General features: G+C 39.4%; 1 protein-coding gene across 3 annotated transcripts in view; it reads left to right on the plus strand.

Annotated features, from left to right (window-relative positions):
• The window catches only part of LOC111221742 (copine-5), a 115,426-nt gene extending 100,253 nt beyond the window's left edge, over positions 1–15,173 (plus strand). For all 3 annotated transcript variants that reach the window (XM_022745278.1, XM_022745279.1, XM_022745276.1), the window contains 7 exons: positions 2,478–2,524; positions 4,241–4,422; positions 4,722–4,849; positions 6,237–6,339; positions 13,217–13,274; positions 13,956–14,029; positions 14,982–15,173. In XM_022745278.1, coding sequence (XP_022600999.1) covers positions 2,478–2,524; positions 4,241–4,422; positions 4,722–4,849; positions 6,237–6,339; positions 13,217–13,274; positions 13,956–14,029; positions 14,982–15,173 — 784 coding nt within the window. The remainder of the gene's footprint in view (positions 1–2,477; positions 2,525–4,240; positions 4,423–4,721; positions 4,850–6,236; positions 6,340–13,216; positions 13,275–13,955; positions 14,030–14,981) is intronic.
• The last annotated feature ends 624 nt before the right edge of the window (positions 15,174–15,797 follow it).

The following is a 15,797-nucleotide window of genomic DNA, read 5'->3' on the forward strand; positions in this document are numbered from 1 at the left end:
AACTCAATCAATTTTGAAGTTAAGTTGCAGGCCATAAAACCAAAACAACGAGCTGAAAAACACTAAAACGTTAGGTGTTAATTGTCCTTGTGTTTGTCATTACATGCAAACACTTTCACCTAACACCTAGCAATTTTAGCAACAACAAAAATATTGCTTTTAGCTGCTGTAAAAGGATAATTCTACACAAGTACAAAAGCAAAGGTGGCCAGAAGTACTGAAAATAACTGAATTTGTAAAAAAGGAAATCATCCTTTAAAGGATTAATGACACATGCAAAACTATGATAGAAAGTCATCTTGATACTTAATTACTTATGAGAATTGTAAAATCAATATGTTGGTAGTTAAAACTTGTATTAAAATGCATATATATATTTCTATCCTGTTATCTTCAATGTAATGGCACCACAAGAACAGTGCTCCATTGCAGCGTTGTTAAACTGATGTAAAAGTTCATAGTAGAAGCGGTCTGTAGCATTAAAACGCCAAATATATTTTAAATGAGCGGGCTAAAACTGAACTGTCTTCAAAGAGAGAATCAGCCTTCTGACCTCAGTTTAGTTTAAGAGCGGGAGGTTGACATGTGGATATCAAGTATTTCTCAAGTGTGCCTTTCAGGCAAAGTTGGGTGGTGCTTTGACGTCCCCTGTCCCATCACAGCAGGTAGGCTGTCAGGGGTTTTCTGGGCTGTAGCAGGGCTGACAGGTGTGACAGGATTCATTGAAAGTTCCTGGCTTTGGCTGATCTATAATACAATAACTTTAAGGTTTACTGGTGCCACTTCAGAAATATCATCCTCATCAGCCTGTCCCCTAACATTAGTCCGGCACTTGCTGAATGACACATCAGAGAGCTGGTTCTTGCAAATGTGGAGGATGGATGAAAGTTAAGGAAGTCTGTCACATAAACTGTCCAAGCTGTTTGCTGCATGAAAAAGGTGAAACGCCACATGTAAAAAATCTTTTCTATGCTAGTTGTTAAAGCACTTTTCTGTAATATTTGGTATTACAGCTTTCATCATGATGAAAAGTGAACTCTGGCAGCTTTCATACAACCACTATAATCACTATAAGAGGACAATAATAATTTGGCGGTTCAAATTGCTCAAAAGCATTTCACCTTAGTCTGCATTGAGGTGAAATGAAAAGTAGTCAGACAGACAGTCAGAGTGTTGATTTTTCTCACTCTCAGTCTGCAGCACTGGGACAGTTCAGGAGCGAGGACTTAGAGGACAAGATATGCTTGAAACATAATGATAGGGACCATCTCTCTGCAATGATTATGGTTCAGTGCCCTTATATCTGGTTAATAATTTGACCGTTACCTTTTGCCACCCTACAATTTGAATTAGGCTGAAGTGGTGTTATAAAAGGGAAAAGCTAAAATAGGAAAAAGCTGAGAATATTCTGTTCAGCCCAAAGAAATTTTAGTGAAAGTGCTGAAAAAGTTGGTTTTGCCCACAGAGAGAAGCATAATAACTGCTGTGCTAGAAATTAGGAAAAACCATGCCAAACAAAGACTCCCTCAATTTACAAGGGTTTAAAAGAGTGAGTCTGACAAATATCTCTCAGCTTTTTCTAGTACTGATCCAAACAAAGTGTGGGTGGGGAATCCACACCTAAAAACCAAATTTTCGGCAAAAAAAAATCATGGCAAAATATAACAAAAAATCATTTTTTTGTCATTTCCTGATGCAGTACATGTAGAGTTTTCAAACCTGCCTTCCCATGCAGAGATAGTTATACATTCCAGACTCTTCATGAATTAATAAAATCAGGTTTAATTAATGCAAAGGTTAGCAGGGTCATGCTGTGGCATATTCTCTGTCCCCACCCAAAACTGAAAGGTTAATGTGAATCTTTAACTCATTCATTTTATTTATCACTCTTCAGTCTTCCTCTCTGGTGGCTCTCATAGATAATGAAAGGCTGTCATTCGGCCCCTGAAGGCCTCGTCTCATTGTCGTAAATTAGCAAAATTAGCAAGAAGAGGGGAGTGCTTCATCAGCAGGGAAAATTGGATTATGATTTGCTCTTAAGTGCTCCATCAGACTAATTGCTCGTTACCAAGCTCAGGCTTTTCAGCACCTCCTGCTACTCCTCCTCATGGAGGTGAAAGTCGGATAAACCAGCAAGTGTAATGACTTCAATGTTATTTAACAACTGAGCAACTGCACTTTGTGCCTTAATGCAGATGAAGACTAGCAGGCAATGATATTAAATATTGATTTCTTTGTATATCATCATAAGAAATAATTGCCATTTTTAGTGTGTGATGTTGCTCAATTTTAAGGATCATCTTGTCATATTTTGTTACAGGCTGTGTGTGTGTGTGTGTGTGTGTGTGTGTGTGTGTGTGTGTGTATGTGACTGCGTGTGAGACCGCTGGAATTTAATGAGGCCTGGCATGTTGTTATGGGTGGTTGTTCTCTGTCATTGATGTTTTTCCATGTCCTCCTCTCCATCCCCCTTCTAGGACTCAGATCAATTTCACTGTGGCCATCGATTTCACAGCATCTAATGGTGAGTGATACTAACGGCAAAGTGTGTGTGTGTGGAGGGGTGCAAGAATGGATTGTAGTGCTCTTTGACTGTGGCATGTCCGATTTCAGAATCAATCACACAGAAACACACACACAAGCAGATAGTGTGGTACACACATTGTCACCTATAAACAATAGCCTTTTCTGGAAAGCTGTGCCTCCTAAACGCTCTGTCAATACACTCTAAACTAGAAAGGCACTCCGAGAATGCAGACCTCTGCCAAGGCTGATTTCAAACTACACCAGACTTCAGAGAAACTAACTCAAATTCATAGTAAATGATCTGGATCTGTCCCGAAGATTAATGGTTTCCTCCCTGACCTATGCCCCGTCCCTCCATCAAGTTCGGTGCAAATCGGTTCAGTACTTTTTGAATACTTCTGCTGACCAACAAACAAACACACATGGGTGAAAACATAACCTCCTTGGTGGAGGTAATGATTTTTATATTTTTGGGGGCGTTCCTGTTTGATTGACATGCTGGGTCTTGAGTGATTGACAAGCTGTTTTGACAAGGCAGGCCGCAGGATCAGTCACCGGAGGAGAGCTTGAGTCGTGTGCGCATTGTGTTAAATTACTGTTATTTTCTCGGTATTTGTAGGTAGATGACACATTTCCTACTGACAGTTTTGAGTTATTTAGTTTAAAGGTGATTTGTAGGTGATTTGTAACCTTATTCTGATTGGTTGATTTATAGCTGTGTACCGATTGGTTGATTTATTATTTATTAAATTACATTTATTATTAGGTGAGAATGCTATTTTTATATTTTTCATGCAAATGTTCCTTTAGCTTTCTTTTAGTACTGTATTCGGGTTTTTGTTTTGAAACAATTCAACTTTTTCAACCAACTCATGGAGCTAATGTCAGCCTGCAATATCGATGGTCGCTGGCTAGAAATGACAAACCTGCTTTTGTCTACCTCTGTCTGAAATGACAAATCCATTGTTTGAAAAATTACTATGAATATTAAGTAGTAAATCTGACACCATTATGACAAACTATATGAAATGTACTATAATGGAAGGTTTGACAGATGTAGTGCCAACTGGGTGGGGTTTAGCAAACAGTCAATTTCTCCATTCTGTTTGGAGATTTTGGTGTTGGTCAAGGTGATATACCATTTGCTGTTACACTCTGGACTCCAGATAAGATCACTTGTATTACATCTTGTGAGTACACGGCCAGACCAGGCAAACAGCAGGGTTTCTGCTATCAGGTAACAGGTACAGGTAATCAAATGCTGAGCACGTCAACTCACTCAGTGCAATGACAATATTTACATGACAACATTTTCTGAAACACATCCACAATATCACATATGGGCAGTTAATATTGAGTAATAACCCTGATCATGTGTTATTACATGTCTTACAGATATCAATGAGCTTTCTATGCTCACTTAATTTGTCATTTCGAGGCGCTCATTTCTCACAGTAACCTTCCTCCCACTGTTTTGTTGCTGTTGTGTTACAAACCACTGAATTAAATGTTATGATTCATCATGTCTGAGGACTGAACATGACAGTTCCCCCTGACAGGAATCATGTTAATTGTGATCATCGGCTGCAGCAAATAAGAAATTCTTGTTTGATGTCATGTCATTGCAGAGAATGTGCACATTGACATTCTCAAAGTCTTTGTCGTTGTACCTCCTACACCATAATGACCTGATGATTGATCAATCGGTCAACAGGTAACCCCTCTCAGTCCACTTCGCTACACTACATGAACCCATACCAGCTGAACGCCTACGCCATGGCCCTGAAGGCTGTCGGGGAGATCATTCAGGACTACGACAGTGACAAGATGTTCCCCGCTCTGGGCTTTGGGGCCAAACTGCCCCCTGATGGACGGGTGTCACACGAATTCCCCCTGGTGAAGTCAACCTCACCCCATTTCAACTTTGATTAATCTGTTTAGTGGATTTTTATTGAGGCTACTTTATGATTTTTATTTCCGACTACCAAAATCACACCACTGGAATTTCTTACTAATTTAATGTGCTCATTCTAATTAATGGATTTTGTGCATGACCTGGTAATATGAAACAAGTAAATGATGTCTGATTAAACCAGTGTACTTTGATTAAGATCTTGCTGCTTCTTTGGTTGATAAATGTTTTGACCCAGACCATGAAATTGATTTTCCCTCTGCACTGTTTTTCTCCTCTCTAGAATGGAAACATGGAAAATCCATACTGCAATGGTATAGAAGGCATCTTAGAGGCGTACCACCAAAGTCTGAAGACAGTGCAGCTCTACGGGCCAACTAACTTCGCTCCTGTGGTGAACCATGTGGCCAGGTGAGAGAGCAATGCAAGCTGGAGTATGGGGTCTAATTCTTTGCTCCCATTAAAGTGGCAAAGCAATTACAATATAAAAGCAGATTTTTTTTTTTTTTATGACTGATCTGTATAATTTATTTTCACCTTTGCGTTCTTCCACATAAACCAAGAATCCACTTCGATTTGTCAAGTTTATCAATATCAAACACATAATAATAAAACATTTCGAGTCTTCACTGCTTTTTTAACTTTTGGATTCCTTATTTATGATCCTCTCGTCTGCTTATTTTCATTTGATCCTTGTGGCTTTTCCTCATGTGGTAACTTTTTCTTCTTGTGGTTCTTTCATTATGATTTATACAATATATTATTTCTGTTAAATACCAAAAACACAATGATAAAAACAGCGAACCAGTGAACCAACAAAATCCTCACAAATTTATTCTTGGAAGTGTTTATATGCAGGAAAAAGCAGCAAAGACCTGTAGACAATGATACAAATTGATCAACAATTCAGAAAGAATCAGTTTTTGTTTACATACAGACTGCATTTATCACTGATCTTCTTTAAGATTGAAGTCATCAAGGATAAAGAACCAGATATATCTTTTACAGCTGGCCTTATTTGGCTTTGATTTTTTGTGCCACTGCTTTTCTGACCCGGTACACGGACAATATCTTTCCTGCCAGACACAATAAACAGGATGTGACATGCTTGAATATGAATTTAGATCAGCTGACAGCTATCAGCAGAGTGGCAGATTTAGCTGATGGAACAAATGACAAATGGGCCTATGGCCATTAACATATACTGACATATCACTCGCAGTTAACAACACAGAAAAGTATACAAACTGTGACATGATCTGAGTGGATTCTTGTGCCCTATGACGCCCACCCCCACCACTCACTGTCAGTGCTTCCCTCACCGTCTCATTTGTTGAGCCGCAGCCAAACAATTCTCCATCTGATTACACCAGTGCTCCACTGTAATTAAAAATGTCACAGTGATAAAATGGAGTCACACTTTTCAAATTACGGCAGGGAGTCCTCGCTGTGAGAACACACAACCATCATTAGTATTTAGCATCTGAATAGGTCAAGTCAAGTGGGAAGAGATTTCAACAAAGGTGTTAATCTGTGAATCAAACAGTGTAAACCAGCTTTGTTTTAAACTTGATTGTTTGGGCCGATCAATCATGAGGCATTTTAATGAGTTTTATCTGAAGTACAGCAGTGACAAAGAACATTTGTATTTAATTTTCATGTTGTAAGATGATAAGGCATGTATCGCTGCGGATTTATTTTCTACATCAATGTTTAGATTTTAGATTTGTTTTTGTATTAAAGAGATGAAAAAGCACCTTTTTATTTCATGTCTGTATGTGTGTGTTTGTGCATGTAGGTATGCAGCAGCAGTGCAGGACGGCTCTCAGTACTTTGTGCTCCTCATCATCACAGACGGTGTCATATCCGACATGGCCCAGACCAAAGAGGCCATTGTAAATGTAAGAATGGGAAAGGGGGGGAGGCAATGTGCTTTGGCAATGTACCATTGAAGTGAATGGTGCTTTGAAAAGAAGGGTTTGAAGCAACAGTTTGACGTTTTGGGGTAAGCTCATTTGCTTTTTTTGCCAAGGTTTTGGATGAGAAGATTGATTTTGCTCTATATTTAGGATAAATATAAAACTAGCTTAGCATAAACACTGGGAACAGTTGTTTTCTTGGTTCTGTCCAGAGGAAGCAAAATCTCTGCTGGTTCCATGGCAACCTTAAGGTGACGAGAAGATTTAGAAAGTTCCTGCTCCCAACCAAGAAATAGTCCATCAGATAACCGCACTTTAAACCACAGTCTATCATTTTTACCCTTCAGTTTTTGTACACATTAAACAAATGAGATATAACAAGTTAATTACTGAACTTTACAGTTTTAGAGGGTGGATTTTGTTGCCTTCAGTGTTTATGCTAAGCTAAGCTAACCAACTGTCGTCTGTAGCGTCATATTCGCTGGACAGACGTGGGACAGGTATCAATCTTCTCATCTGACTCTCTGCAAGAAAGCAAGTAAGTGCTTTTCCCAAAATGTCACATCACAATTTCCTACAGCCAAATGTGACATTAATAACAGCCCAGTAGCTAAAGATTTATTAAATTTACAATGAAATAAAAAAAAAAGAGAAACAATGAAAATACTCACATTTGAGAAGCTTCAAGCAGCAAATGTTTAGCATTATATCATATATCACTTAAATGCTAATTGGTTACTAATACTAATGTTGATTAATTTACTGTGAATCAGTTACATGATTGAAGTGGCAGTCGTTCTGCAAGCTGTAAAGCTCTTCACATAACAGATGTTGTTGTGCTGTAACTGCCTGTTTCAAAACTTTTGGAGTGCGTTGACTTCTCTCCAGATCAATTTATAGACTAACAATTTACCACACAACTACACCAAAGTAGGTCAAGGCACAGGTAATGCTTTTATTTTATTGTGAATCAATGTACAAATGTGCTCCCTTCTTACCAGAAAATAAACACTATTAAAACTGTGGAGAACATAGTTATGAAATACAGCAGTTGAAAAGATATTGCTGCATCAGTAAACAAAAAACAATATTGTGCTTTATTCCTCTGAGCTTTCCCCAAAACTTGTCCTAACTCATTTTTTCTCCTAGCTTTAAATAGCAGGTAGCTGGCTTCCTTTCCCTTTCCTTGGTCTCTTCCTCTTTTCTCCGTTCCTCCTCCTCCCCCTCCTCCTCCTCCTCCTCCTTCCTCCTCCACCTGCCGCAGGCACAGAACACCCAGCAGACTGGATTTAAAGGGAATTTGCGACTGTTAGTCAAAACATTAGAACAGCCACACCTTCCTTTTAAGATCTTGCCTGCTGCTCTATCTCACTGCTTCCACTCTGACTATCTACTGATGCTTGATGCTTCCACTGCTTTTCCCTTTTACTCTCTACGGATCCTGGGCGAGGGAGGACACAGTGCTGAGGTTATATAAGTCTTTCCTCATACTTATTCATGCTGGAAGGTATCTTCAAAAAAGAATGAGAAGCAGAGTGAAAGGAAGTCTGAATGTGCATAACTCTGAACATCTAGAGTGGGTTCGCATTTGTGCATGCAGTTTTCTTTTTGTTTGTTTTATGTGTTTTGGTCAATGTGTAGGCATGTGCCAGGACAGTTTGAAAGTGTCTTGCCCCCCAAGTTTTCAGTAACAGACCCATGTGGCGGCATAGAGAGGATTTATCAGTCCCAACAGAATCTGCTCCACTACAGAAATTCAGCTATCAATCACTCAGCATCCTCCCTCCTCTGCTCACAGCCTGGGTCCCTCTGCTGCCTCTTTCTCTCTCTGTGTAGCTGTGAGACTCCCTCACTCACAAATACAAAGACTTTTGCCATCTCTCCATCTCATCCCCTTTCAAAGATCTAAATCTCTTTGTCTTCATCTGCTCTCTCCATACTTCTGTCACCACACTCAGTTTATAACAAAATCCTCTGCTGCCTTTGATTTTTTTTCTCTTTCTCATCTTCTACTTGTTATCTGCCAGTGTTTTGTGCCAGGACCCACCAAAAGCACTTCACTTCACAGCCATTTTACCCCTTTTCACTTTGGATTAGAGGCTGAACTTTGCTGTGTAAGAGGTAATGGTGATGTGAAATCAAGGTTAAGGTGTGGAGAAAGAGAGCATCATTCATATAAATACTACTGTGCTGCACTGTACTGTTTGTCAATCAATCAGCCATTTGATTGTACAGACTTGGTTTGGGTTGTTGTTGCAGTGAGCTGAATCCAGAAACATAATTGGCAAGTGCAGGATCTCCATATACACCACATCAAGCACAGACTACACAGTCTACACAGCCCTGTATAAACTATTTAGTGTGCTCAAATATTCAAATGCTATTTGTAATAGTTCTTATGTATGTCATGATCATGTCATGATTCCTCAATTTCACTTTCTGTATATAATAAAATTAAGCATATCCTATAATAATTGACTGTTTTCTAAGCCCCAAACCCTTCATTACTGTTGCTATGCCTGTCAAGCTTTCCCTTTGCAGATGGCACAAAAGCAGCTGACAGTGATAACAGTGGCAAATTTACCATCAATATTCTCTGTAATTTAAAAAAAATGAGTGACTGATTTCAGTGGTAGATAAAAGAAACTTGTCATTTGTGGCCAGCATTCAATGATTTTGCCGGCTGGAATGACAACTGTTGCTGGCAGATTTTATGAATTATAATTAGCTAGCTAGGTAAGCTAATGTTAGCTCCATGAGTTGGTTGAAAATTCCATCTCAGGCCTCACTTTTAAATGTGTCTAGCTGAATTGTTTTAAAGCAAGAACCCTGTATTGTTCTTGTGTTGCTGTAGAACTAGCTAGTCCACATATTAAAACTATGATAAGGAAAAATACAAAACGAGACTGTTATTTTGTTATTTGGCTCCTTTTTACGTGACCTAAACTCAAACTAATTGCCTTAAGCATTCTTACTGCACTCTCAATTTGGTTTAGTAATTCAACATGTAAATGTTCATGAGATTTGACATTTGGATTCTTAGAAATGTATAAATTAATTCTACTTACACTTTGGTGTCAATTGGCACCCCCCCTCCAAAAAAAAAGAAATGTAGAAGTAATGTTCCATTAGTCAGGAAGCTTGTGAGCTGGTTATGCCACTGATTGCAGGTTAGATCATTGCAGATAAACACTGTTTAACCCATTCCTTAGACTTTTACTCCAGAGTACCATGTACAACACTTCAATATGTGAAGAAATCCAAATCCTGACAAGTAAGCTGTAACTAGTAACAGTTGCCAAGCTGTGATTGGGCAATTACTGTTTGAGGGAGGGGTTTAGTGAACAGTCAGTTGTTTCAGTAGGCTTACTTACTCAAGCACACAGGGGAGGAGGAGTTGCAATTAAAATGTGAGTCAACAAAAGCAGTCATAAAGGTGAGCATTCATCTGACCTCCACTGTCACTCCTCTTACATTAGTGTCCGTTTTCACAGACATTTGCCAACATTAACAAGTTACCAATTTACTAATTCAGGGCCCTCCGCACATGTATGGCTAAATGTAGTACCTATATTAGCAATTACTCTTTAACCAGGGTCATTATCATTATCATTTGTAATTGTCCCATTAGCTAGCAGCAGCTTCACTATGACACTATGTGCTTTAGTTGCTGATGTAAAAGAAAAATATATATTTTCTGATATATTAATGACAAAGTTAAAGAACTGTGCCGTCTTTGCCGAGGCGTATACTCACTGGGTGTTTTCCTGTATTAACAGAAAAATATGGTATAGGTGATTCACGGTTAAAGTTATTAAAGTAAAATAATTGAAGCAGTGCATCTAAAGAAACTGAGGCTATACTGATGGAGATGATCAACAAAATAATCTGGATGTTTACTATTAATTCAGTGTGATTATGGAGAGTAAACTATGTGACAGCATTAACAAATATTATTAAACATTAACAGTGTTTTTTTCACATTAAATCATTTCTGTCAAGATGTGAAGGGCAGGGGACTGTGTATGACAGTGGCTGATTATTCCTGATATTTTATTATAACAACTGGATGTGCTACTCTTATACCAGCTAACGATTATTATCTGTTTTAAGTAATAGCTGGTTTCTGTGTGTCCTCAGTCTACTGCCTTAAGCTTTTCTCTGAGCTGAGCTCTGAGACTGCCAAGAAGAGATATGATCTAATGACTCAGATGATCCTCTGTGTGGACAGGACAGTCACCTCTCCAAACACTTATCCATAAACCTGCAAGCACACAGACCCATCAAAGCATGCACATGCATAACGTTTGGGTTTAAACAGCAAAAACACACTGAGTTGTTGGAGTAATGAGTGTTGATTGACACTTTGTTTTATTGTCTCATTAGACTGGATCGCAGCTGCCAGTCAGGGTGATAGGAGAAAGGCAAAACTGGGGCATGGTGGATTGCCAGGTTATTTTTGGTGGCATTTGATGTTCTGATGTGCTCGTATGTCTTCAGATATGCTCACACACACACGTATGCCTGTAAGTGTGTGTTTATGTGTGCGTGTGCGTGGGAGGACAGGCACTGACAGGAGTTGTGTTGAACACTGATAATAGCGCTGATGTGCTGCTGCTGACGTGGTGTCGACAAAAACGGCTTTCATCCCTGTGGCAATAAGAGGTTGCCTGATTTGCCACAGTACATTTGTCTTGTGCCGGAGATAAAACTGCACTTGTTGTAACGGCTTTGTGAAAAATATGTGACTGCAGGAAACTCATTATACATAATTGCAGCTTTTGCATTGAGCATTTATGTTGCCATTGATCTGGAAATTAAAACAACAGGCACTAACATGGCCTGCCAGAGAGAAATGCAGTCACTGCCACTCAGGCAGAATTAAAAGAAAATAACTTGAGTGCAACCAGTCAGACTATCAACATTTTTTATTTTACTCATAAGAATCCTACATAATCTAATAAATGTGGATGTACAGAAATTAATAATTCAGACAGATATCTATGTCGCAACTGTTTCATCTATTGTCATCATCAGATCATTTTTAATTTGCCCATTACTTTGCTTTATGACCAAACACCTGCAAAACCAATGACATTCCCATTGGCATCAGCTGTAATCTGTGCTTAATGCTAAGCAAATGATAGCAGACAGCACATTAAGTTAGGATGGTAAACATTATACCTGTTAAACATCAGCACGTTAGCATTGCCACTGTGAGCATGTTAGCATGCTGGCCTTAGCATTTAGCTCAAAGCGTCACTGTGCCTACTTACACCCTCACAGAGGTCCTAGCATGGCTCTAAGTCTTGTTTAATTACAATATGTAGAATCAGTAATTTGAAAAACACAGTAACACCACAGTCTCACAATGTAATACCATCAAAAGTCAATACATTATAATGTCAAAATATTTACCAGCCCTGCGTGTTTCATGAATGTTGGTGTCTCCTCCTGTTTCTATTGATAGATTTCCCATTTTGCCTTTGTTTAGAGTAGTTGTTCCGATACTGATGCGAGTATCAGAAATGCCTCTGATACCTTCAGAAACACTGTATTGGGTATTGGTGAGTCTACACACAATCCAATACCATGTAATATATTGTTAAACTTCATAGTTTCACACCAAGATGAAAAGGCAGTTTTCCTGGAAACCAATTCTTCTTCACCACTCTAAAACATTACCATACACAGGAAGTTGCACTGTGCAGAAACTGGCAACTGTTTTTGAGGGGCTGTTTTAAGTTCGAGGGATGGCACAAGTGTTAGGACACCTAGTGTAGGAACTGTTATTTATTCCTTCCTTTTTATGACTAACAGTCAAATTACATAATAAAAGAGAGATGTATCTGTTCATGTATTACAAAGGGTTTAGCCTGAGCCATGCCGACAGTAATCGTATCACATCCGTACAGGGTTAGTAGTATACAGCTGTTGAAATTTTTTTTTAACACAATGGTATCGGATCAGTTCTCTGTATCAGCTGATGCACAAATTCAGGTATTGGGATAGGTATCAGGAAGGAAAAAATGCTATCAAAGCATCTTTAGTTTAGAGACAGTAGAGTATGTTATGTGACTTGAGGCGTGGTTGGGAGTGGCTGGGCAGGTAACTGAGGATGGTTGCTGTACTGACTGAAGCTGGCACCTCCTCCCTCTCCCTCCTCTCCTGGCTCACAAATACCGTCATCCATCCCCTGCCATGTACGACCTTATCATGGCCTCAACCTGCTTCTTGGACTTTATAATGTTAATACATGGTTGTTTAGGATGTTTAGCAGGTTAGCATTTTGTCAAACCAGGATGGGATAATTCTAGTTCTAATTCTGCATTTATATGAAAAGTCAGCTTATGGTCAGATTGCTTTTTAGTGTTTTTTAGCCATCGACAGAGCTTCAGTACTGATACTACTGCCCTACTGGCCCAGTCTCTCAGGGGTGTTGTCAGTGAGTTTAATCTCCACTCCTGAGCCTGACAACCAGCATTCAGTGTGCACACAGAGAGTGTTATCCCAAGATAAGAACTGAGGAACATTTATTTGATAAAAAAAATTGGATTCAGGGACATAAAAAACACCTGGGATAAGAAAAGCAAAACCAAAATGGACTTCCTGTCTCCAACTCACCCTCTTTTCTCTCTCTGGAGACAGAAAAGGTCATTCAGCTAGTTTAAGGGTGATACAGAACATTAGTGAGGTTGTAACCTACATGGGTGAGCATGTAACTGCCATCATGTCTGATATGCAGTAATGAGCATTACAGGTCAGTGGTGATGTGGACAAGCTTCTTTCCCCTTGTCAAATAATAGAAATGTGTATTTGTGTGTGTTTTTTCACTTATTCTATTCTGATTTCTGTGCAGGGTGCCAAGCTTCCTATGTCCATAATCATAGTTGGAGTGGGTCAGGCTGAGTTTGACGGTACGTAGACAAATTTTTTTTTTAACCACTGCATGGTCACAATTCTCAAATATTCTGATAATTGTATACTGCAGGCACATTTAAGATGTAATATTAAAAAAAAAAAAAAACATCTTCTAAATTTTCTGCTGTGTTATAATCAGATATTTCTTAATACCATCTACATTAATAAAGTCAGTAAAACATATTAATACATGACCCAGTTATTAACATTGTAATTCATACTCACACTCGCTTAGAGCTAGTACTTACCTCTGTAGCACTAATTCGGAGAAATACCCAAGAGAAAATTACTGTACAAACTCATTTGAGTTGGTAGAGAGGTGATTGCGTAGGTGGATGCAGGCATAATTGTAGAAGAAATGGCTGAGGTTAATTGCTGGGTTTGCAGTGTTTAGTGCAATGGTTCTAAATTGCACAGAGAAGATAACAAAGGACTTATTAGTTGATTAGACGTGCAATGAAGACAGATTACAGCTGCACAGCTCAACAGCCTTTCTCTTTTACTGATGCTAAAGCTAAAAGGTATGGCATTAATATGATACACTGTATAATATCGGTTCCCCCTGCTTGGTTATCACTCTGTGTGTGTGTGTGTGTGTGTGTGTGTGTGTGTGTGTGTGTGTGTGTGTGTGTGTGTGTGTGTGTGTGTGTGTGTGTGTGTGAACTTGTGCCTTGCAGCTATGGTGGAGCTGGATGGTGATGACATCAGGATCTCATCCCGAGGGAAACTAGCAGAAAGAGACATTGTTCAGGTGACTGCCCTTCACAGTTTGAAAGAGACTTTGACTGTATTCCCTGCAGATATTAAGGAAACAAGACCAGGGAAGTGTGGGGTCAAAGTTCACTGAATTTAAAGGAATAACTCAGACATCTCCACCAAAACCACATCCAGATACAGTACAGACAAGAAATGTTCATCAAGCTATAATTTATCAAGTCATATACAGTATTTACTGTTTCATGTTATGCGTTTTACATTCATACTGTTATCTCAGTTGGGCTGGTACATTAAAGTGCCTGTTTCTGACTAAGCACCATCTGTTAGCATTTGAAAATCTGACAGATTAGGACATCTGTGTGGTTCCTGCAAGACTAAAAAGTTTGTATTATGTGTCACTCTAGGAAACTTGATGTGTCTTATTCACAAAACTATCAAGCTGTTTCAACCGACTCATTACCTTTCTGTTTCTGTGGTGTCAAAACCCAAGAGTAAGTGAAAAAGCGATGTAGTGTTTTATAGTGGAAGTGGGCCATTGCCAAATATTTTGGCCATCATCTACTAATTAGATTGATTGCGAGATGAGATGTGTCAGGGTTTGGGTGGCTGCTTAACAATTCCTTGATGTGCTATGACAAATAATACAAAAGACGTAAAAATTCAAAGAACTGAATTAGTGGGGATAAGTATGATTTATCTTTCCACTTGGGCTGATTTCTTTCCTCTCACTCCCAAGGGAAGCCAGAGCAAAGGATTAGTGACAGAGCAGCATCCTAAAGCTGACAGGATCCGCAAATGTTGACTAACATTGGGGCTTAAACATGATCCCTTTGGATTTTTCCAATCAGTATACAACACTGCTCCTAAAACCTACTTGTGTACATTGTTAAAAAGTATTGTGAGCTTTCCATGAATCACAACAGTAGTCCAAAAATCCTAGATGTGTTGTGAAAGTGTATGTCACAGTTTCACCTCTTTTCCCTCAGTTTGTTCCCTTCAGAGATTACATGGACCGGACAGGCAACCACGTGTTAAGCATGGCACGGCTCGCCAAAGACGTGCTAGCAGAGATCCCTGACCAGTTCATCTCCTACATGAAAAGCAGAGGGATCAAACCCAACCCGGCGCCACCTCCCTACACACCACCTGGACACACACATCACCACCCACAGATCTGAAGCCCCCCCCCCCCCCCCCCCCCCATCCCGCTGAGGACTGACAGCATGCAGCGGCCACTCAGAGTCCAGGGAGAACTCGCTACCTCCTGTTTTTTGGTGCAAACAGGAGATGAGGCACCAGGAAATGGGTGTTGAATTTTGTGCCGTATCCTCCCAGTGACAATTGGAGAAGCGTTTTGTTTGTTTGTTTTTTTTATTGTTTTTGTTTATCTGTGATATGTTCATTTGGCTGGTTTCTCTTGAGGAGAGGCTGCAGTCTTTAAGGGACTCGTTGGTGAAAGCCTTTTAATCGACACTGAGGCAGTGACTGTTTCACATCTAATTCGACAGCAGGTTGGTTCGAAAAGGTCATGTTGTGGTTAAAACTTGTGCCTGTCTGTGGTTGTTTCTCTCTAAGTGTATCAGGACATGTGATCTTTGACCTAAGCCTTGCTCGTCAGTCATTTGTGTGGCCTAATGCAGTGATATTTTTTAGGCACCTTTTTCTCTTCTGGAATTAGTTTTTATACTTGGGGATTATCTACGTATCTGCTAATGCATCAGTTATGATGGAGGAAAAACTACAGGTGTGAAGTTTATAGTTTATTACGTCAAACATCAATCAGGCTTTTCATACCGTGAGGT

This window comes from Seriola dumerili, unplaced genomic scaffold (assembly GCF_002260705.1).
Source record: "Seriola dumerili isolate Sdu_G_001 unplaced genomic scaffold, Sdu_1.0 BDQW01000088.1, whole genome shotgun sequence".
Lineage (NCBI taxonomy): Eukaryota > Metazoa > Chordata > Actinopteri > Carangiformes > Carangidae > Seriola > Seriola dumerili.